The sequence below is a fragment of the Eumetopias jubatus genome, unplaced genomic scaffold, assembly GCF_037043125.1.
Source record: "Eumetopias jubatus isolate StellerSeaLion01/CBP00866 unplaced genomic scaffold, mEumJub1_p1.0 scaffold_1, whole genome shotgun sequence".
Classification (NCBI taxonomy): Eukaryota; Metazoa; Chordata; class Mammalia; order Carnivora; family Otariidae; genus Eumetopias; species Eumetopias jubatus.
The window spans coordinates 47,914,666-47,939,012 of NW_028274807.1; the positions used below are offsets into that span (position 1 = coordinate 47,914,666).

General features: G+C 35.7%; 1 protein-coding gene across 10 annotated transcripts in view; it reads right to left on the bottom strand.

The window, feature by feature from the left end:
* Positions 1-24,347, bottom strand: part of ABI3BP (ABI family member 3 binding protein) — a 238,445-nt gene that overhangs the window by 58,898 nt on the left and 155,200 nt on the right. For 4 of the 10 annotated variants that reach the window (XM_028119206.2, XM_088025941.1, XM_088025991.1 and 1 more), the window contains 17 exons: positions 23,043-23,102; positions 22,144-22,227; positions 20,791-20,835; positions 19,876-19,959; positions 18,683-18,742; positions 17,849-17,932; positions 16,423-16,479; positions 15,351-15,407; positions 14,387-14,470; positions 13,717-13,776; positions 11,027-11,101; positions 9,920-9,976; positions 9,189-9,260; positions 8,675-8,722; positions 7,851-7,916; positions 5,685-5,759; positions 1,769-1,843 (listed from right to left, as the gene is read on the bottom strand). In XM_028119206.2, coding sequence (XP_027975007.2) covers positions 1,769-1,843; positions 5,685-5,759; positions 7,851-7,916; positions 8,675-8,722; positions 9,189-9,260; positions 9,920-9,976; positions 11,027-11,101; positions 13,717-13,776; positions 14,387-14,470; positions 15,351-15,407; positions 16,423-16,479; positions 17,849-17,932; positions 18,683-18,742; positions 19,876-19,959; positions 20,791-20,835; positions 22,144-22,227; positions 23,043-23,102 — 1,143 coding nt within the window. The remainder of the gene's footprint in view (positions 1-1,768; positions 1,844-5,684; positions 5,760-7,850; positions 7,917-8,674; positions 8,723-9,188; positions 9,261-9,919; positions 9,977-11,026; positions 11,102-13,716; positions 13,777-14,386; positions 14,471-15,350; positions 15,408-16,422; positions 16,480-17,848; positions 17,933-18,682; positions 18,743-19,875; positions 19,960-20,790; positions 20,836-22,143; positions 22,228-23,042; positions 23,103-24,347) is intronic. The other 6 variants (XM_088026157.1, XM_088026149.1, XM_088026138.1 and 3 more) reach the window with 2 other exon arrangements.

The window sequence follows — 24,347 nt, forward strand, 5'->3', positions numbered from 1 at the left end:
GATTTGGCAGAGCATCTACTTCTCTAGGACACCAGTACATATTAAACCTATGTGTAAGTTCCCCTCTGCTTTCTGAGATAGAACCTATAGGAGCTGGTAAACAAGGTCTTGGGTTCATTAGGACGCAAACCTGTGCCTAGTTATGACCCGGAAACTAAACCTAAGAGAACCTAGTCTGTTTGAACACTCATGAGAAAATTGAAGATTATTCCCACAGGCACCACACCCCTGGAGCAACAGGGGAGCCCCTGATGAATAAATGGTGGGACCAGCACCAGGTTTAGAGATTGAACTCTAATCGAACATGTGGAACTGGAGAGTCAATAGAATAAGCCCAGTGGAGGTGCCAGGGGGCAGTTTGGGCTGTTGTTACCGTGCTCAAACTTAAGGTTCGAGTTTCTGTGAAAAAATAAGGCGGAATTAAGGCAAATATTAGATATTTAAAAAGAAAAAAATACTTAATTATTAGATATAGTTTAGTATTAGATATGGTTTAAGGAGATTAAGTCACCTTAGGACCAACAGTATTACTTTCTCTAACAAAAAGGAAAAGCACACAAAATCACTCAAACCTACTGTTGTTATCATTAATGACTCAATTTTTGTGACATTTTTTTCCTGCAACTGAAAAATGAGAAACTGACCTTTTGCAAGTGAAAAGATCAACTTTTTTTCTTGTTGGTGGCTATTATACTGGCTGTTGTGTTTAGTGGTACAAATTGACATTCTAGATTTCAGAGCTAAGGAGCTTCTCTCTGGCCTACTGCTACCTGCAGCAACCAGACTATCCCACAGCAGCAGTAATACACCCCTCCACCCCCCACTTACAAATCTGGAAAACATTTATAGCAAGTGAATTCAGGCTTGCTTCCAAAATGCCATCATTTCATGCTACAACTTAGAAATCCTTTCGTTCTGGGAATGTTCCATAGGCTTCTAGGAGCATCTAGAAATTTATAATAATTAGACCATTTAAAAGAAATAAAAAATATCATTTTCCAGATACTCTAGTTAAAAATTAGCTTTGTTTGGTTTATTAGAGAACTGTTCCTCTTACAGTGGATTCTTAAGGTCACTTGAGCATCTAGAGCACTGGTGGCAAGATTCAGGAAATGTCTGGGTCCTTGCGGTTCCCATACCAACCACTCCCACAGATATAAAATTATTCCCCCCATAAATGGACAAAAGGCCTTCTCAGATGATAGGTAAGAGATAGATTTGTAGCTAAAGAAATCCTTTGTGTATGGGAAATTTCTTATTTCTCTACCTAAGCTGTTGCTCCATGAACTGGTAAAGTAGAAATTGACTGAGAAAAACCCTCAGTGCTAGGTAGTGTAAAATTACTGAACCAAAGATAATGGGTAAAGATCATTTCCTCTGTTTGCAAAACATTTTATCACTTTTGTGGAGAAAAAAACCCCATCAAATTCTTTATTTTATCTTATTTTGGTGAACAATTTGAACATAATCTAGTTAGCAATGACAGGTTTATTTTATTTTTTTATAAGTCAGAATATATGAGAACTTTAGTTCTAAAGGAAAGGTCTACCCTTGGCATAATTCTTTACCTTTTGATTGAATCAATAGCTTACTATATGGGCAACTAGATAACCTATGGAACCTCAGAGATGATCATACCATGGATGATTCAACATGGTGTCGGAACATGAGTGAAATATTGCCCTCTTATCTATCAGTTCTCAGGTGTCATTGCAGCAGAATGTAACAGGAGAATGCATTTGGCTTAAACATGAAATAAATTATTTACCAGGTGGAGTATATGATACTTCTGGACTTGGTAATGCTTTTGGCTTTGAAGTAACATGCTGGGACACCTTGAGGGCTGAAAGAGAGAACTCAGATCGTGAGTCATTTTGTTTCAGCATCTCCCAGTCCTGCTAAACATGGATGATATGACAAAGTGTAAGCCTGATCACTGATTTAAAAAGAAAAGCATTGAAATGGGAATTAGATAGAAAAATAAACTTTAAGCTCTGAACATTTATCAGAATTCCAGATGCTTTTAGAAAAATGATGTCTGAGAAACCACAAAATATGACTAAGCATAAGGGTAGGAGGGAGAATTTTTTTTTTTTTTGAAATCTTCTTTTCAGAAGAGATAACTATTTTATTTTCTTTTTTTGAAGAGATAACAATTAAATTAATGCAGAAGTGTTCGTCCTTTCTGGATGTTTGCTTGACTCCTCAAACCCAGCTTTATGTCTTTCTGTGAAGATGAATTTAGCAAAGTCAGAGTAGAAGGCAATGAAGCATGAATAAGACAAGCTTAAAGTCAGCTCAGGCAACAGCAGAAAGGGAAGCAGGAGGGACTAGAGCATGTAGGCTCACATTCTACACCCCCTGAAATTCTTAGGCCCCACCTAAATCTTTAAATGAGCATGTTCATAAACTAAAATGGTCTTCCCACAACTGTTCCTTTGGAGTAATGAGTTGTTAATGAAACAGATACCAGAAAAAAAAAGGTCTAATTTATTTATAGCTCATTTTACAATTTCAAAAGTGGTTTTGTAAGGAGTGTGCTCTTTGATTCTCACCATAATGATGGAAGGAAGGAATTATGAGCTTTACTTTAATGGCCTGGGTTAGTGACTGTCTGCCTGAAGTTACATAGTAATTAAGTACTGGAGATGAGACTTGAACTGAATGCTGAGGTCTAGACATGGGCACTAGGTCCTAAAACTTGGGCTTTCTAGATCCCAGCACTGAGGTCACATTTTAACTTGTTTCTTATTTTTTTAGTTGGAAATAATAAACCTGCCCTAACCCAAAGGGTGGTTATGAGAATTAAATGTGTAATGTCAAATTGATGTGAAAACTATACAACTGTAATAAAAATTACTTCTAGAAGATTTTTACAAATTTGACATTGATTTTTACAAATTTTACAAATTTTACAAATTTAACACCCGAGTATATTCTGATTCTCATGTTGTTTGCCCCCACATGAGCCAGAGGCACCCACAGTTTTGATAGTTATAAGATTTCTAGATATGAAATTAATTGGGTTGTTGACTATTACCTATGAACACAGGAATCTAAAAATCAAGCCTTTATGCAATGACAAAGTATTCCTGATGATTTGTTCCAAACTTTTTATTCCACTTTGCCCCTTAAATGCCGAATACAGATTTAAATCTTGCTATCTAAGTTAAATAGGAAGAAAGTTGGTATGCCCGATTACGGAATTTCATTCTGAGAAAAGTAGTGGATGGGCACACTGTGTTGCACTTGAAATTGTACACACTACTCTCAGGGATCCCCCTAAAGTCTAACAATAATAATTTGCATTTGGTATTGTATGTATGCATAGGACATTCTCTCACCCAGATGGCCTTTTGAAATTACAAGAGCTAGCCAAATTTGAAATGTAGAATATACTATAATAATGGGAAATTAGAGTAAGATCCTGATGGATGATAAATATTTTTATAAGTACAGAATATATAGCTGAAAAAGAAAATGATGAATGTTTTTTTTTGTTATCTCATATCTCCTTTACTTTAAAAATTTTACTAACCAGGAATTTATTTTTTTATTATGTTATATTAATCACCATACATTACATCATTAGTTTTTGATGTGGTGTTCCATGATTCATTGTTTGCATATAACACACAGTGCTCCCTTCAATACGTGCCCTCTTTAATACCCATCACCAGGCTAACCCATCCCCCCACCCCCTCCCCTCTAGAACCCTTAGTTTGTTTCTCAAGAGTCCATAGTCTCTCATGGTTCGTCTCCCCCTCCAATTTCCCCCCCTTCATTTTTCCCTTCCTGCTATCTTTTTTTTTTTTAACATATAATGTATTATTTGTTTCAGAGGTACAGGTCTGTGATTCAACAGTCTTACACAATTCACAGGCAAGAATTTATATTCCCAATGTCTTAATTCTCACCACTTCATTTCTTATTTTCTGAACATTCAACAAGTTTTCATGCTTTCTTACTTCTCTCGATTTCTCCTTTCTCTGCTACTTATGTTTTATGCCTTATATTTAAATAAAAAGCTGAGAGATTTTATCTGTTGAGTTTCTAAAATCAGATTTTAATTTTCTATCAACTTAATATACTTGCTTTGCTTTTTTAATTCCTATTCATTAATCATTACTTATTCTCTAATAATTGTTTTTCAAACCATTTCTTAAGGATTAATGTTTCAAGTGTATTTATTGTTATTTTAACTTTCTTATTCTTTCAGGGGATTTTTGCCTTGGTACCTTTATATACTAGGTATCATACCCATATTATTTTCATAGCAAAGCCTTACTAATTAAATAAAACACATTTAAAAATACATTAAAGCAGATTTAAAATCATTAGCTAGATGTGGAACATAGAACTGTCTTTTAAGGAATTTTCCTTTAAAGAAAAAAATGACAGGCAAAATTTCTCTCAGAATCAGATATTAAAGACTATGCCCAAATCTTCAGTTTTTTCTTTCAGTAGGAATACTGAGATATGATTAAAGAATTAGTGGTAGGAATTCAGAACTACTACCTTGATCGAGCATAATTTTGATGCTCCTAACATTTTTCTTTTTCCAGACTGTAAGCAGTAGTAAAGGCTCCTTTTCTACCAAACTGGGGAGGTGTACCCTTATCCTTTTTGGAAGCAGACCATGTATAAATGATATTTTTTTAATTTATGTAGTAGGGCTAGCCTGTAAATTCCTTGACCATGGAAAGATACAATTTTGTCTCACATCCCCAATGTCTGGCACATAGTCAGCATGCAATAAATATTTGTTGAGTGACTACCTTATGAAATGAATTAATTGCTTAAACATTGAGGGGTGATATAATTTGGAATTAGAGAAGAGAGTTAAGAGATCAATGACAACAGACAAGGCATGACCAAGTACATGCTTGGCATAGGCACCAATGCTAGAAATGTTTGGAAGAACTGAATGCATCATACTTATTAGCAAATGGACTGCAGAGGCTGGATGAGGAAGAGGAGTAAAAGTTAGTTGTAAAATACTGAGAAACTGCCAGAGATGTAAATGAGAAATTGAAAGGAGCAAAAGATGATGAACTTTTTTTGGGACATGTCAAATTCATGATATCCCCCAACAGAGATCCTCCAAGGCAGTTGGAGAAATTGGACAAGATCTTGGTTGAGAAGTTAGGGTTCAATTTAATCATTCAAATAAAAGCCTCTTGAAAAGAATGCAAAATAGTTTATAATGACTCTTGTTTGGTCCTTACCAAAATTTTACAGCAAAACCACCAGAGCCATATTATATAATCATTGTTATAGGAGAGAATAGATATACATATAAAACAGATTTCCATGACATACTGTTAAATAAAATCTACTGAAAGTTAAAAAAAAAAGAAGTGATTGGCAGGAGGAGGCACATTCAAGGACCATGGAAGGGACAGGTATTCTCAAGCTCAGAGAGGCAATGGGGGTAGGCAGTCTACTCTTTTAAGAAATTCCATTCTTCTCCAGCTCCCTCTTCAAATAATGTAACCATAGGGAAGCTTTCTGGAATAAGCTATTCCAATAACATACTTCTTAATAAAGTTCAAAAATAAACAAATATTTTTAAGGTTTCAAAGGAAGACTCATTTTACAAGAGTTAAAAACCCGACTCGCTACAATTCAGTAGAATAATTCCACTAATATCAAACTCTTCAGAATATAAAATATGTATTTACCTGGCTGTGTTTGTGGGATTCTTGGACGTGGAGATGTTTTTGGTTTGGGAGGAGCACGCGGTGTCTGCTTGGGAGCTAAAAGAAAGAACATAGATTTGGAGGGCTTGGAGCTCTTGAGTGCTTCAAGAATCACAGTATCTAAGCTTCTAGGATCTCAAAGATGAAGACCTAAATACACAGCAATTAATGCAATTAAAGCTCCTAAAGAACCACAAAATATAGGAAGATAAATTTATTATTATTGGAAAACAAAACAAGAAAGTACATTAAATGATGTCTAAGATATTCAGCTGGCAAATGAAACTGTTGGAATTTCAGAAATATCTACTTCAAATACCTTGTAAATAGATTTAAAATAAATTTCATAATAACAAGAATTCATCCTTATTACAAGTTTACACTATTTTACCAGAATATCCCAGTATAATATTTTAAGTGCAGAGGAGTACAATTTCTTCTAAAAACAGAGTTAGCATGTTACATTCCAAATATACCTAGAAAATAAGTGCATTTTAATAGCAGTGCTAATGGAAAAATCTTATTAAACAAAACACAGTTTTCATTGGTCATACTGGGGAAGAAAAACTGAACAGAAATTGAAAGGATACATTCCTGAGAAAGTTATTCCTTTCTTGGGCAATTCCTAAAGTAGTTCTAGGACATTCACTGTAAAAACCCAATTGCATCTTTACCAAGAAAATTTGAAGTATATCCTGCTGGAGGAAAGGAATAATCAAACGTGATGTTGCAGCTTGTAGAAACACCTCATTTGGACTGTCTCAAGTGTGTTTGGTATAAACAGCTTAGGAGAAACAAAATGGTTTTCAAGTCCACCAAGTTTCAGGCACGTTAAGGAAAGCTTGCTGAAAATAAGAGTTTTTAGATACTAGAAGTTTCTAAAGAGTCTGCATGCAGAGTGGTTTCAGTGGACTCTTCAGTGGAATCGCCTGTAGAGAAATGAACACCAAGATATGCAGGAGATTGTACTAGTCTAGGAACCTGAATATTTAGAACTCCCTTTGCTAATCACTCAGTCTATTGCCTCATGTTCTCCATCAAAAGTAACAGGACTCTTAAGGGCCCTTCCAATCCTGAAATTCTGATTCTAGAGTTTCTTTCAATCTTGCAATTTTTTTCACTCTCAACTTCCTTGCTTGCTGAAGTTCCTGATAGGCTATTTTCTTCTCCCAGGGTATGAGGTAGGTATCACTAAGAGTACTTTCAATTAAACATTTCCATCATATCCATTAATACAGCTATTTAAGAAACTTGGGAAAGTTAGAGATAACTGGCAGATTCAGTTAATGCAGTTAGTGTGAAATTTCAGTAAAAATAAACTGTAGAGTTTAAAAGGCAAAATTTAATAAGAGATTTTAGAGGATAATGTATAAAGTTAATATTCATATCTCCTTTGGAAATAGACCCATGTGAAATAGTTTAATGATAATCAAAACACCAGTTTGGGTTTATTTTTGATAAACTATCAGTCCAAGAAAACCTATAGATATTGAGAGGATTTTTCCTCGTAAGAAGCAGCACATTTAGTTATTCATGTTGGTGATTTATTTTCCTGTATTTCAAATTCCACCATTAAGTAAGCCAACTAGCTGGTTTGACTCAGTTTCTCTTATTTACATGCAGAAAGGCCAAACTGCTGCAAGAAGAGGAGTAAAAAGAAGTAAAGGACTTGAGTTATGATAATGTGATTGGCCAGTTGTACCCTTTTATGTGTTTCGCACAGTGAAATCTGTTTCTGGAGGTTTCTGTTAATCTCAAACACAACTTAAATACCTTAAGATATTTTGTACATGACCACAGAACTTGTAAAAGTTCTAGTCAAGATGATAAAATATTTTAAATTAGGATATTTATATTTTAAAATGGAATATAAATGTTCTTCCCCAGAAACATTACTATGTCCTGTTTGAAACACTTGCCAAGTAGCTGAGAATGGTTTTTCAGCCAGAATACTCACAACGCTGTCATGTGAATGGCTGTAGCTTATGGATAGAAGTGGGGCATCAGAAAAGTAGGATTGCCCAGCAAAGAATGTAAGCAGAGTGATTAACTTAGGCTTTCTGATGTCTATAGTGCCCATACTGTCTTTCCATTCTTATGAAGTCTGCAAACACTCACCTTCTACATGAAATACAAAATAATATTTACCCGGCTCGGTCGAAGGCTCATCTGGGCTGGGTAGGATTATAGTTTGGGAAGGCAGAGGAGATGTCTCTATGGCAATTGAAGGAAAGTATCTGGGGTTACGATAGTGCTTCACAAATTTTGAGTACAGATAGATGACAGAAAGGATGGTTGCAATTAAAAAAAAAAAGGAAAGAAAATTACAGCTCTGCAGCAAAATAGCATTCCTACTTCTTCATAATGCATTTAGTTTAAAAAATCCTTAGATGCCAGATTCCAAAATACTTTCAAAGTAAGCAATATCCTTACTTTTTAAATCCTCACTTCAAACTAATACCTCCTCAACAATCCTAGAAAGATATATTTAGTAGTAACCTTAAGGGGAAAACCAAAGTAATAAAAAATGTTAAAGCATGAGCCAGTGAAGAAACATTGGATTTCACTTAAAATTAGAGCAAAAAAAAAAAAATCAAACATGTAAATGAATGTGATGGAATGACTATTAATGGAAAATATGTTGCTAGAGCAGAAAGTAAAAATGGATCACCATACAAAAAGAAAATTGAAATATTCAACACAATACAAGCTGGCAGAATGTTCAATGTTAGGAAAAAGATGCTTTAGGTTTGACAGTTTCATTGACTTAAGTAGAGAAAGAGACCAACATCTAGGTACAAAACAGAAGAGACTTTTTGGACAATGGTTATGAATAGAAGCACCTAGAAAGAAAATTAACTGCCATGACGAAGAATGAATGATGTTGCAACATGAATTCACAATGAAAGAGAACCTGAGGTTCTCAGGTGACGGTGGCAATGAGGACAAAAGCTGCTGAGGTGTGTCATTACCTAGCGTGGTCTCGGGTGGTTCAGACACATTTGTAATAGATTCCACAACTGTATCAAAACAAAGGAGAACAATTTTAGAAAACTTTAAGATGATAAGCTATAGTCAACCCTTTCCTTCTTGAATATCAACACCCCTCATTCTCAGAAATTTGCATCATATTTTTACAGATAGGACAATGGGTTTAGAGAAGAAGAGAGAGAGAACCAAGGGGGAAATCCTCTTCTGTCATACTAATTCTCCAACTAATTTTAATATTTTAACTGTCATTAACTGGCTGTCTAATGCTATTATGCCTCAATATTTTGATACCATAGAGAAACCAAAATTTCTGTATTCAGAGATCAATTATCATTGTAGTTTGAAGACCCCAAGGATTTGGGAAGCTACTGCTCTTCAAATGAATTCCATTGTAGAACAAGTACTACAGCTTGAACTTTCACATTCCATGGACATAACAGATGTTAATTAAAAATTTGTTGAATGAATGAATCAAAGCATGAAAACCTTTACCACCTCCAGTCTTTGGTTCCTCTGGACTGAGTGGTGCTTTGGCAGAGGGGTACAGATAATCTGTTACAGTTGGTGCTATGGAATAAACAGGGAGTGGCTGGTTAGTGGTGGGCAGGGCATCACACACTGTCATAGGACACTGTATTTAATTTGAAAACAGCGGTTTGTTATCTTAAGTTGGTACATTCATCAGAATACATAACATTTAGGTAGATTAGGAAGATGACTGCAATTTAAGAGGGCAGAGATGAAGGTGGAAAATCAAGGCAAGTGTTCAGTGTGGGCATGTGTACACACACCACAACCAGCAGTGTCTTCAGCAACTTCTACCTGGAGCAAAGCAGGTAATGTCACTTCCTTACATGTTTTAAGGATTCTAGTAAGAAAAAGACAAAGAGTGAGTCCTTGAAAAGCATAAGGATGAATACTAAAAACAATAGAAACATGAAAACTAGGATGTGCATATTCATATTTAAAGAATGATCAGAATATTAAAAAATTAAATCTCACATTCAGAGTGAAAGGGAGCTAAGGCAATTGTGAAACTTGCATAGCAATATACCAGGCACCAGCACAATGTGCTGTATGTAACATGTGACTTTTAAGATTCACTGGACGAACACAGACAAGATGTGAGGAGCTACGAAATGTCACAAAGCGTGAGGACATCCAAAGATGACTTCGGAAATGAGATGGAAATGCACATATATCTGTGCATTGGGAAACATTTTTACCTAGAGCTTCCTTTGATGACTCAGTGCTTAATGTAACTGATTCCAGGACTTCAGAAACTAGCAAAGAACACAAAATGATATAGTTGATCAAGGATGGGTTGTCGGCAGCATCAAATGAATGCATACAAACTAAGTATTTAGAAAAGCATCTTGTGGGGTGCCTGGGTGGCTCAGTTGGTTAAGTAACTGCCTTCGGCTCAGGTCATGATCCTGGAGTCCTGGGATCGAGTCCCGCATTGGGCTCCCTGCTGAGCAGGGAGTCTGCTTCTCCCTCTGACCCTCTCATGCTCTCTCTATCTCATTCTCTCTCTCAAATAAATAAATAAAATCTTTAAAAAAAGTGTCTTGCACCTATAGAAGCTCAATGTTGGCTGTTAGGATAACAACAATATTATTAATGACACTAAGGGAAGCTCCAATAACTGAATTGAAGTCACAATTTTCTAACTGTTGTAAGTAACTATTAACAAGTAGACGTTTACCGTCATGAGCACCAAAATGTCATTTAGCTAATTACAAGATGCACAAAGGAGATGAAAAGAAATTATAATCCTAAACTAGAAAAAAAGTAAGATCTTGTGTTTCAAAATATATGTCAGGGTTAGCAACCACAATGCTAACTTAAAATATTTGTTTTCAATTTTGAAGGGCAATACTGTATAGGGTGGTTTTGTTATCTTTACTGAAGTGAGCACTTTCTCCTTCCTTGATGGTCACAACTGAACTAGCATTCTTTTCACATAGCAGAGCACAAATTTAACTTATTACTAAAGAGAACTACAAGCTTGTAGTGAAAAATAAGAATAATGAATAAAATCAGTTCTTCTAAGTGGTTTTATTGACTACTTAATCACATACTTGATTATTCTCTATGTGATACAGAGTAAACACAATGAAATGAAGTATGTTTATCAGTGAATAGCAATTACTATGAATAAATTACCAAGTTAATACCAGTATGCAATCATGGAAAGAGCATGTACATATATAGAGTTATTAAATGTGTATTATTTGCTTTTTTTATATTTAGAAATCAACACTTGGAATAATTGGAATATGTCCCTTGAAGCTCACATTGTACCCAGACAGTTAAAACAGTCTAATTACCAGGTTGACTCTGTGTCATTTCTAGGCTTGGTGATGTCACTGGTTTCAAAATAAGAGTTTGCAGTTCAGTGGGAGCTGAAAGAAGAGCATCTAAGTTGTCAAAGTAATTATGGATATTTCACAGATTTTAGATAAAGGTAGCAATGAACTGAAATGCATAGATCTTCAAAATCACAGGGCTATGGAGAGCCATGCAGAGTATACATTATTTAAAGCAGCCATTGGCAAACTATGGTCCTCGCAATCCAGCCCTTTGCCTGACCTGTGAGCTAAGAATGGCTTTTGTATTTTTCTGTGATGGAAAAAAATTAAAAGTAATATTTTATGACATGTGAAAATGGTATAAAATCCAAGTAACGCTTTATTGGAACACAACCACACCCACAAACTAAGATGATTCAAGGCATATTTACATATCATTTACATGTTGGTTTTGGTTGCCTTCAATTGAGATACTACATTAGAATCAAGTATTTGTACTTCTGAAACAAATAACGCAACATACTTTAAGAAAAAAGAAAAAGAAGAAGATAGCAGGAGAGGAAGAATGAAGGGGAGTAAGTCAGAAGGGGAGACGAACCATGAGAGACTATGGATTCTGAGAAAAAACTGAGGGTTCTAGAGGGGAGGAGGGTAGGGGGATGGGTTAGCCTGGTGATGGGTATTAAAGAGGGCACATTCTGCATGGAGCACTTGGTGTTATGAACAAACAATGAATCATGGAACACTACATCAAAAACAAATGATGTAATATATGGTGATTAACATAACAATAAAAAATTTTAAAAAAAGAATCAAGTATTTGTGACAGAGACTGAATGGCCTACAAAGTATAAAATATTTACCATCTGACATTGTTATATAAAAAATTTGGGAAAAAAAATAGGTTCTCACTGACTTTTATATCTGAATCTGAATTCCCACAAGGGCTTTCTAAGAGCTTCCTACCACTGATTTTATGAGCTTATCATTACCAAAATGTTTAGTACCATCTAGGAGTGCTTTGTTCTGTGTTCTAGTTTGAGTTTTCATTTTATTTTTGCTATTCCTACCCTTCCATCTACTAATAGGTATTGAGTTTTTGTTTTATTTTTGCTATTCCTACCCTTCCATCTACTCAATAGGTACTAAGTTTTCATTTTATTTTTGCTATTCCTACCCTTCCATCTACTAATGCAAAAAACTGAAGTTATTTCAAAGTCCAACTGTTATCTATCAGTCCACATAAATCTTTGACTTGTTTAAATATTTTCTCTACATATTTTTAACCACTCAATAAGCTGCTTCTATATGAGCAAATTGCCTTATATCTAAAACAACAACAAAAACCCCTTGAAAACAGGGTTTCCTCACAATTCTATTGTACTCTTTTCAAGAAGTAAAACATGTTCTTACTTTTGATCTCTACCTCTGTTCCTCACCTCACCCCATCCACTCAACTGTTAATATGGGGCTGGGAACACAGAAGGCAAGGAAATTTTTATTTACTAAGCCAAAGAAGTACTGCTAACTTTTAAAAAGATAAATGGAATGGTAAGAGAGCTGAATAAGATGCAACTTTTGTTGGAGACAATCCTTATGCAGGACACATGATGACTTTGGCTACCCTAGATCTCTCCCAACCATGAACCTTCTGGTCAATATGCGATTGTAAAGATGCCAACCACAATTTGTGCCTCCTCTCTCTTAGAGGGCATAGAGGTGGGAAGTGAAAGTTAACAAGCCACATCATTGTCACTCCTGGGACCCAACTGCAATAAGCCAGAAGGACTCAAACTAGGAAATCATTGAGTTTCTTGGTTTCAACTGTGAAACTTTGGGAAGTTTAAAGTTTGGGAGGAGAATGGATTTTTTCCCACATGTTTTTGAAACTCCAGGAAGAAAATCTTGGGTTGCTATTGTGTTTATAGGTCTAGAAACCTCAAAAGCATTGTACATAGACCTATGTTTTCTAAGACATATTAGGTTTTCTTGAGTTTATTACCTAAGTTTGAAAATTTTTACTTTATGAATCTAATTTGCTTATCACCACTAAGGGTGTTTTGAAAATGAAAATAACAAAATTTATTAATTAAAGGAATAGGAAGAGATATCAATATAATTAGATGCTCAGAGATTCTTACTTGGCAAAGATTAAGAACCAATACTAAACTGTGGTGGAAGATAAAGAATAACCAAATTCATCCATGGTGAGGAAATCCTGTAACTTAGATTTACTAGGATTGGCACACGCAGGAAGCAATTTTTTTTGGTATTTAATAATTTAAAGGGGGGAAATCATCTTTTAAATTAGGAAGAGAATAATGAGAATGTCTCAAAAATCTTATAGAAAGTAAGTTGCTCAGAAAAATTTCATGGTATTTAATTATCATCATTTTATAGCTCTAAATACCAAATAGATGGGTTGTAATTTGGACTTTAGACACTTCCCTGCATCAGATAATGAAATTTTAAATGGGGTTTCATGGCAGATAGATTTCCTCACCTGGGTCCAGGGACATCTGTTAAAAACAAGAGGTAGCACTTCAATTAAGAATCTTGACTAAGATTCTTAATCTTAAGATGAAGATTAAGATGAAGTATGAAACAAAACAACAGCAGTCTAAGGAAGCAGGGGCAACTCTGGCCGTGACAGTGATCGACTATCATATGAATAAAAAAGCATATGATGAGGTCACAAAAATCATTACCTAATGTTGTTTCTGGAGCCTCAGAACTATGAATAACAGGTTCAAAGCTTGTAGCAGGAACTAACCAAAAGCAACAACATGAACATGAGAAAGTTTAAACACATGTAGAAAATCTTAATTTTTCTTTCAAAACTTTAGCTTCAAATGACAAGTTTTTTAAACTTTTGAATTGACAGGAAGCAGTTTCTTTTTGAGGATTTGGTCACACTAGTTAGGAACTATTCATTGTAGAAGGTAGTCACAAACTTTAAATTCTGCATGAGGTTTTTCTAGGTGTTTGATTTTCTGATTCTAACCAATATAAAAGTTTGCTTTGGAAATTCTGTTTAGGCAATAGATATATGAAAATATGTATGAAAGTAACTTGTTGCAGTTTTTGAAAGCTGAAAAAAACCCCCTATGTTTATGTAATCATGACCACAATAAATAGACCATGTGTTTAAATGCAGATATAGCAATAAATAGCTATGAGTAACTATGCCAATCTTGCTTTAAACACATCTTTAAAGAGACCAAAAATTTCACTCAAAAATTACTTGCTAACCATACCTCATGCTTTGACTTTTAGAGAACATGAAGGCTGTTACTTCCCATCAGAGGCATTTCCCTGAGACCCCACTGGGACGGACTGCTAGGGTTCACCCCTCAAACCATGGAATAACATATTTACCCTGTTTGGTCTGAGGTGTCTCAGGGCTTGATGTGGTTTTAGGTCTGGGACGTGGACGACGGGTTCGTTGTACTGTTTTAGGAGCTGAAGGATGAAACTTCGGATTACTCCAGTGAAGGTGGTTTTGGAAATAAGGCCCTAGATTTTCTAAAATGCATCATATTGCCTTGAAGTTCAAGGCATATGTATCTCAAGATTGAAATATTTTCTCCTATTTTGTTAACTATTTTTTTTAATCACCAAAGATTCTTGAGAGAGAAAACTCACACATAAAGTTAAGTCAAGGAGTGAGGAAACTCATAAATCTCTAGCTTTAAAAGAAGGTAATTACGGACTCTAGCCATGCTGTAGGTAGCGGGGTTATAGGTTTCACACCAAGAAATAGAACTTTTCCAAAGAATCTATGATACCATGCGAATTGTTATCATTTGCTTGGTCAAGAGAAGATACAGACATTACCGACTTTAAAACTCAGCTTTAAATTTGAGCCCTGTTTAGACAAAAATAAATAAAACAGGTTCAAGATTACATAGTTGACAGATATTCCTAGGTCCATGCATAGCTTTTAAAAACAATAGATAACTTCTTTTAAGAGTTTTCAGTGCCCTTGGGGCACCTGGGTGGCTCAGTCGTTAAGTATCTGCCTTTGGCTCAGGTCATGATCCCAGGATCCTGGGATCCAGCCCCGCATCAGGCTCCCTCCTTGGCATGAAGCCTGCTTCTCCCTCTCCCACTCTCCCTGCTTGTGTTCCCTCTCTCGCTGTGTCTCTGTCAAATAAATAAATAAAATCTTAAAAAAAAAAAAAAGTTTTCAATGCCCTTAAGAAGAAAAAAAAAAATGAAGTTGAAGGACAGCAGATTACAAAACAGTTTTATAAAGCTGGTGACGAAGTGATTATGATTATGATAGAATGGGTTGATGATGAGCAGGAAAAAACTGTTGAGGAATGCAGAATATCATTACCTAATGTTTCTGGAGCCTTGGTTCTAAGAGTGACAGGTTCAAGGGCTGTAGGAAGAACTGGTAAAAAATAATAAACCAAAGAGATTTTAAAAATTCACTTGAAGACTAACCACGCAAAAGTCAATTTTTAAGCTTTAGGACTGACAGAAAAGAAACACTTACTCTGAAGATTTGACCATACTCTGGCAAAGTACCCATTAATCTCATAAAATAGATACAGCATTGTACTCTGTGAAATATCACTGTGATCCATAAGAAGTTCTCCTAGATGTTTGAATATCTGATCATTGCTAATATGTAAAACTTCGCTAGACTAACTTTTTTACACATTTATATATATTTATACTTTGCTAACTCTACTGGAAAAAGCATTTGTCATTCTACTAGTACTTCTGTACAAGTTGAGACAAATGCTTATTACTTAAATAATCATGGGTATAATAATGAGCTTATTTATTTGAAAGCATGAGGATCAATACATAAAGCAGTGTGCTCATCAATGTTTCAGAGTAGTCTTTGACTCAAGAAAAGTTAAGAAACACTGTTAAATTCTCTTAGCAAAGAAGAAAGAATCATCCTACTCTATCACGAAAGCCTATTATTTAAACTTTCAAGACTTAGACACATTTAAAATTTTGACAATTAACTAAAAACATTGTTTTTTGAAACAATAGATCCATCAGTATAATCACACAGATCCTAATGCAATAAAAAATGATTCAAGAACATGGTATTTCTGCAATCGATGAAGGGTAAGCAGTGCAAATAAGGGATGGAAATTCATGTTTGAAACAAAGCTTGAAGTAGTCAGTGCTGTTTTGGCACATACACATGATCACATGAAACAACAATGAACAAGTTACATGGCACTTTGATGCCTTGAAATTAGCATATTCACAGTTTTCTTAAGTTTAACAGATGATATAGAGCTTAGCATAATTTCAAGGTGAAGACTGCAATGGAAGACAACAGAGGGTGTTAAAATGGTTTTAAGGTGCCACAGGACCTGTGGCCACACTGGTATGACAATGGGCAGGAAAAGCACTATCTGAAGGACACACATTCTCATTACCCACGATTTCTGGAGCTTTAGTTCTAAGAGGGCCAGGTTCAAAATCTGTAGTAGGAACTAATGAAAAGCAATGAAATAAACACTTGTGAAAAGTCAGCAAATTAAATCTAACCAGTATAACATTGCTTCAATAAATGTATAGCAACTAAATTTTTTTCTGAAATTAAATACTTAAAGATTTGGCCATCCTATAACCAGGTAAACATTCTTTTAGGAAATAGTCAGTGATAGCCTACATAGTCTGCTAAGCATCTCAAAGTCAACACAATATTCTCTTAGGTGTTTAAGTACCCAATTCCAACTATTGCCCTAGGAAACTTGTTTAAACATTTTACCAGATATATACTAATAAAAGTGTTCTGGCAATTGTTGCTTTTTCTGTGGAAGCTTTAAGAAGATAGGATGTCTAAATAAGATGGACACAGTAAATGGCCTTTATGTTTGAAAGGAGGCATAGAAAAGAACAAAGCAAAGCTAACCATGCTCATCTTGTTGAGAACTCATGAGTAGAAATGGGCTGAGAACTCACATGATGCAAAGGCATTCAACTAATTAGGATAAGGAACAACCACTCAGTGTGTGGTGCCCAGTAGAGCAGCTCTCTGCTCTAAACACAAAAATGTGGTACCTATACATGTGGAAGAGGTTGCAGGAAAGACCATGAATGCTTCTAGGTTCAGATCCAAACTTCTGAGTCATACCTTCAAGAACTTTCTTCAACTGCCCTTAGGGACCCTTCCAAACTCACTACTATCATTACCACTTAAAAGCAGTACTTCCCTTGTTCCAGGAGGCCTGTGCCCTCAGGCTGGCCTCAATACCTACTTTTTGCCTCTGTTCAATTCTAAGATTTCCTGCTTTCTTCCTAACTCCTCATTCCTGGCCTTCACAAACTTCTCTCTAATTGCATAGGGGTTTATAACACTTGCAAAAAAATAATCTTGATTGGCACGACACATTGCCTTGGTTCAATCTTTGAATGTTTCCTATTGGGGCAGGTTTTGACTTTGACTATAGTATAGACTGAGAAGTAAAAACAAGCTACCTACATCTGTGATATCCTCACAGCTGTTGATGTAGCTCTGGGGGGAAATAAAAGGCACTTAATGTTTCTTAAAATAAAGATAATTGGTTCTATTTAAGACATTTTGTCTTCTAGAGAAGTATGGAATGAAATAAGCAAGAGTAACAAAATACATATTAAAATAGACGATCTTTATGCACAAAGCATGAGGAACCCAGTTGCCATAGATATCTCCCCAAACAATGTTTTCCTTTGCTAAGTCAATGGTGGGATCAGTGTACATCATCTTGTGCCTTCACCAGTTACTGGGCTCACATGGGCTATCACTCCTCCCACCAGCATCAATCCCAGACTCCCAAGAGCTGGTAAGATTCACTCCTTTAACCAGAAACCCACAATTACCCAGTTTTGTTTGAGGTGCTTCAGAAGTTGGTGTAGTTTTATGTTTGGGATGTGGACGACGGGTCCGTTTTGATGTTTTAGGAGCTGAAGAAAGAAAACCTTTGGTTACTACAGAGTCCATAGTTTAGAAGCTAAGGGTAGCATGACACATGACTCCAGATTTTCTAAAGTTACATTAGTAAATTTGTCTTATCAACCTTTTAATTTGAAACTTTCACCCTTAATATAGTAATATATATTCTTTTATAAATGCAAGTTCATTGAGAATGAGTCATACAGCATTAAGTTATTAATTCAAGAAGTGAAATAGTGTTCATAGTTCTCTTCTATTGAACAAAAGGGGTAAGTCCCACTGCAGAAATATTATGGGGCAGCCATAGTCAGATACAAACTCTGACAGCTTACTAAGATAAGGCCATATAATTAAAATATTTATCAAAGGACAGATATTAGAGAGTTAAAAAAAAAAAAAGAACTTCAGAGGCACAAAGAAATTTCCTGATACCATAACAGTCAGTAGCATCAAAGGAACTGCTTTTTAAACCCAGCTTTAACAAAACATGGTTAAAAAGCACATGAGATGACAGAACAATTTCAGGTGGTTACTTGTACAACAGATGACCTGAGTTAGGTTTACGCATGACTCTCTTAAAAACAAGGGATAACTTGTTTTAAGAGTCAGAGTCCTCAAAATTTTAGGATGAAGAATTTCATGGAGTGACAACAGAGGATGATGTAGTCCTTATGAAGTAAAAGAACCTGTAGCTATGATGTTGATGGAATGAGTGTGACAATCAGAAGGGAAGGTACTTACTGAGGAGCATGTGTTATTACCTTGTGTTGTTACCCATGTCTCAGTTCTGAACACAACAGGTTCAAGGTCTGCAGTAGGAACTGACCAAAAGTATTAAAAATAAACAAAATGATTGCTTAAAAATTTAAAAACCCTCAAAACATTTACTTCAAAATGAATCTTATTCATATACTTTCTAGAACTATGTAGCAACTTCTAAAAACTGTTCAACTAAAAAAGTAGACCACCGATTTCCTAAAATTTGGCCATACCTAAGTGAGGTAACTATTTCCTTATTCCTCCTTTGATGATCTGATTCTAACTAATGAGTCAAAGCGGGATGTGTGGGTATTACTAACAACTTAACTTTGGAAAGAATGGGAGGCTGCAGCATGATGAACTGAGCAGGTTATCCCTTCATTCTAAGCAAAGAAGGAACATGCCTTCATGTGCAACAAAGAGCTTACTAATGTCCACTTGATCAAATCTCAATGGCTCCATCAAATGCCTAAGAATCTCTATCATGAGAATCCATGGACCAATCAAGATTCAGAAAGATTTGACTATCACTGTCTAGTGAGACATCTTTTATACTAGTACTACAGTTAGACTTTCTCCTTTGGTTGGTCTCACTTATATCCACTCTTTCTGATTTTATTCCTACCTCTCTACTTATCTGTGTACTACGGTGGTTTCAAGGCTCCACTGTTTATCTTTTCCAGATCTACATATTTATGTACCTAGCACATTTTGTTGATAGCACCCAGAAATCAATCTTGATCTTGTCTTTGCATACATGCTGTCTAATGCCATCTATCTTATCTTTTGTTCTCACCTTTCTTGCAGGTTTGAGGACTAAAACATGTCTCCCACACCTAATTTATACCCCCAAAGGTGCTAATATGACCTGGGGATACTGAAGATACTATTTGTTAATTTGAACTGAATATGCCTAATTTTTCTAAAGAAGTTTTATTTTCAAGACATAAATGGAAATTAATAAAATGTACAGTGACAGAATAAGATTTCACTCAAGAAGCATGAGGCATTCAGTTGCCCCACAGATTTCCCCATACTGTGTTCCTCTTGCCATCTCTATAGTGGGAACTGCTGTTTAACACAAGTTATATCTTTACTTTTATGGGGCCTATTCATTACTTCCAAACACTGGAATTACTCTTGAGACCCTGCTGGGTTAGGCTGCTGAAACTCTAAACCAGGAACACTTGTTTACCTGGTTTGAACTCAGAAGCTTCAAGACTTGGTGTGGTTTTTGGTCTGGGACGTGGACGACGTGTCTGTTGTGATGTTTCAGAGGCTGAAGGAAGAAATTGTAGGGTTACTACACAACCACATTACTTCGGTTCTGGAAGCAATGAGAGGTGAAAATATGATTCTAGATTTTCTACAACTTGTTAGACATGTGCCTTTTTAGTTTGAGATTTTTGTCATGTATACTTCTTATATAATTTCTTTTACCATAGAAGATTCTTTGAAAAAAAAATCCCTCTTTAATTCAAGAAATAAAGATTAGTAATTATAATCGAGGTGTCATAGAGTGGGTTGATTGGGCAACATAAAGGTTAAGAACCATTGCTAAATTTTAATGTATTATGAAGGATGGTCATATTATATCTGAGATTTATAATTCCAATTTTTTCATCTTTCCACACTTTCTATGTAACTACTAAAACAAGAACAAACATCATTACCTAAATAGAAATAAAACAAAACAATATCACACAAATAGAAAAATAAAAGGTAGAAACATAGATGTGAGATAAATGGATCCTCTTGGCCCCATGATAGCTATTATTTGGCTTTATCTGCCTTTATAGATAAGAGGTAGAAACCCATAGTATGTTTGAAAATGAGTTTTTGTTTTTTTTTTTACCACCAAGATGGCTTAAATAAAACACAAAATAACGTGAAAAAATTTCAAATAGGTTACATGGCAAATAAATGTCCTGAAGTACGTTCATGTATGACTGGTTCTCTTAAAAATGGCAGATAGTTTTAAGAGTTTTCATAATTTTAAGAATGTAAATGAATGTCCAAAAAGAATGACATATGGTCACATAAAACAAGATGAAACTCTAGGTTTGACAAAAGCAGAGTAAGTCTTGTTGAAAAGATAATATATTATTACCTAATGTTGTTCCTGGGGCCTCAGGTTCAAGAACTGTAGCAGGAACTGCCCCCAAAATACAGTAAATTAAAGAAATTTTAAAACACATGAAAAGTCAGAACATTCACATCTAAGCAAATCTACTTGTGTATCAATCCTTCTACAAAAACAAACAAAAAAAATTAACCTCCTAACTGAAGGAAAGAGTAGGTGATTATTCTTTGAAGATTTGGCCAAACTATAGTCATTGTCTTAGGCTTAGCCTTTGAACTATCTTGGTTGTCTTAAAGAAGTCAACATGAAATTCTGCTAGGTTTTAGCTAATGGATTCTGATAAACTCTGCACTAGAACATATTCTTATTCATTGACCTAACATACAGTTAGAAAAGAAATTGTCTTTTAAAAAATCTGATCAATCTGTATTTCTATGGAAGCTGAAAATGTACACTTACTATGTTTAAGTAAACATGGATACAATAAACAGTTTATAAGTTTGAAACAGATATAAAAGCTAATCATTGAAGTGGACTATGTTGATCATTCTGAGAACTCATCCAAACCATGGCACATAAGAGAGAATAAAGATGGTCACTCAGTCTGTAATACTCAGGAGAGCATCTGTCTGGCTTTATCTGAAGCCCAGATAAAGCAGAAATCAAAGACAGTTGATGTCTCTGTATCAAAACTAAGCTCCTGAATTAGGTCCTCAAAATTCTCTTTCAGTTGGCTGTCTGGACTCTTCCAAATGCAGCATCATCAATAACCTTGTTTTGGCCATCTGGAAGTAGGACAGTCTGTTTTAGGCACACTGGACTGCCATTGTGGCTAACCCTCTACCACCTTACATGTCTAGCCCTTCTGCCTTGGTTCACTTTTCCCTCCATTTATTGAAATCCTTTAGTAGGCCCAACGTCCAAGTCTAGTCAACCTTGATCTTTTCCTCTTTGCAACGTCAATATTTAATGTATCATGCAAACATATACCCAACTCTACTGTTTTAGAAAGTCTCCCACTGCTGGCATATCACCCACAATTGTCAATATTGGTCCAAAAATATACAAGGGACTTATAATTTTTTGTTTACTTGAACTGAATATATTAGCTCTGCTAAGGAAGATGTATAATAAAATTTGAATGGAAGTTGATAGCAAGAAATATACTAAATGCATATCAAAGAAGACTCTCACATAGAGTAAGATATTCTGGTACCAAATATATTGCACCCAGCCACATTCTCTGACACCCAGGCAAAGCAGACATTACTGATCATGGCTCATGACCTCACACTTAGAGCCACTAACAGCTTGGCACTGTTTTGGGTTCCTACTGGGACTACTTGGGCTCACCCTTAAACCAAGGAATCACACATTTACCGGATTTGGTCTGAGGTACTTGAAGGCTTGGTGTGGTTTTAGGTCTGGGACGTGGACGACGGGGTCTTTGTGATGTTTTAGTAGCTGAAGAAAGAAAAGCTTTGCGTTACTCTAGGTCTTAAGGCTCTGGATTCTGAGGAGAGGTTTTTCCAAGAGCTGTTAAGATTTTCAAAAGTTACAGGACATTTTCTGTAATTTAATATTTTTAATCCTTTTATGGCAATGTGTCTTCTTTTTATCATTGGTGGTATTTTGCCCGCAAGCTCATGTATGTAGCTCAGTTTCTCATTCAAGGCATAAAGATTAGCACTTGTAATTAAACACTCACAGAATTTCCTCATTGGGGAAAAAATGGGAAGGAGGGCTCAACTCTGGTGCTAGGGAGGGGAGGTTAGGGTCACACTGAGGGCTTGTAATTTAAAATTTTGGGTTTAGGTAATTTCCTATTTGTCAAGTTAGTAATAAAACATGTCATTACTTAAAGCACCAACAAAGAAACAAACATATCATGCAAATAATTTTTTAAAAACTTAGCAACCTAGACAGGCAAAGGAGCGTAAGAATAGCTATTACTGTTGATCAGCCTAGATAAGAAACAGATCCCAATTTGTTTTAAATTTGACTTTAACACAGAACACTGTTCAGTGAAGCACGAGATAACATGACAATGACAAACATACCAAATGGAACCAATGTTTTGGATTAAGCTAATGTCTGCTCTCATAAAAACAATAGGAAACTTGTTTTTAAGAGGCTTCAGGATTCTTCAGATGAAGTGACTGAATGGTAACAGAGGATGATGGTGGCTGTCTCATGAAGGAGGAAAAGCCAGGAAATGGAGACTGAACGGAATGTACAATGAGCAGCAAAAGCATTTGGGAATTGCACAGAATCGTTACCTAATTTTGTCCCAGATGTCTCAGTTCTAAGAGTAATAGGTTCAAGGTCTGTAACAGGAACTGAAGTAATAAAATAAGCAAAAGAGGTTTTTAAAAAATGTATAAGGAGCTATGAAATTCACTTCAAAATGTATTTGGTCAGTATAGTATTTCATCTAGAATTATTACTTTATTTCTAGATGAAGTAGACTGTGGAGTGAACTGTATCTCCCCCAAATTCCTATGTTGAAGCCTTAACTCCCAAATGTGACTGTATTTGAAGATAGGAGCTTTGAAGAGGCAATTAAGATTAGATGGGGTTTTAAGAGTAGGTCCCTAATCCAGTATGACTGATGACTTTATAAGAATAGAGAGACACATAAGGGATGCTCACACATAGAGGAAAGGCCATGTGAGGACACAGCAAATGAGGCCATCTACAAGCCAAGGAGAAAGGCCTCAGGAGCCATTAAAACTGCTAATACCATCATCTTAAATTTCCAGCCTCCAGAGCTGTGAGAAATCGATTTCTATTGTTTAAGCCAACCGGTCTATGTTGTTATGGCAGCCTTAGCAAGCTAATACAAAAGGAAGTCAATTGTTTTGTCCAGACTTTGCTAAACTACAGTTCAGGACTTCTTCATCTCATGAGATAGTCATTACTTGTAGTCTCTGTTTAGCACCACAAGAGGGAAACAGTTCTACTAGTTAGTACTAGACTCTAGGACATTTTTAGGCTTTTACCTAATACATTCCTAACCATCTTGAAAAGCATGTAAAAGACTAACTTGCACTTTAGTGGGTGCTGAATAAAGAAGACATCTACTATGTTTATCAAATTATGGTTGCAGAAAGAATTCCTACAGATCCAAGCAGCCATCACACAAATAACCAAAAATGGCTACGATGATCTTGCTGAGAACTCAACTTTGGAAAGATCTTGTGACTTGTGTCCAAAGAAGGGTATTCAAGAGGACCAAGTCAGGGGCACCACTCGGTCTTTGGCATCCAGTAAAGCAGCCATCCACTCTCGGTACAGGGAAAACTTCATCCAGTGTGGAAAGAAAATGTTTCTGATGCTTGTGACAACAACATCAGACTCCTGAATGGAACATTCAAGCCCTCCTTCAATTTCTTGTGGTTTTATCCAAATGTGGAATCACCAATGAGAAGTTTTGACTGACTCTCCAAAGAAGAACCTCTGCCCCTCTGGTTCCCGCTAGATATATCCTTTTTTTTTTTTTTTTTTTTGTCTTTGTTCACTCTCACCTGTCCACTTGTACAAATTCTGATGTGACTTCAAGACTTAAACTCCTTTCCTGACCT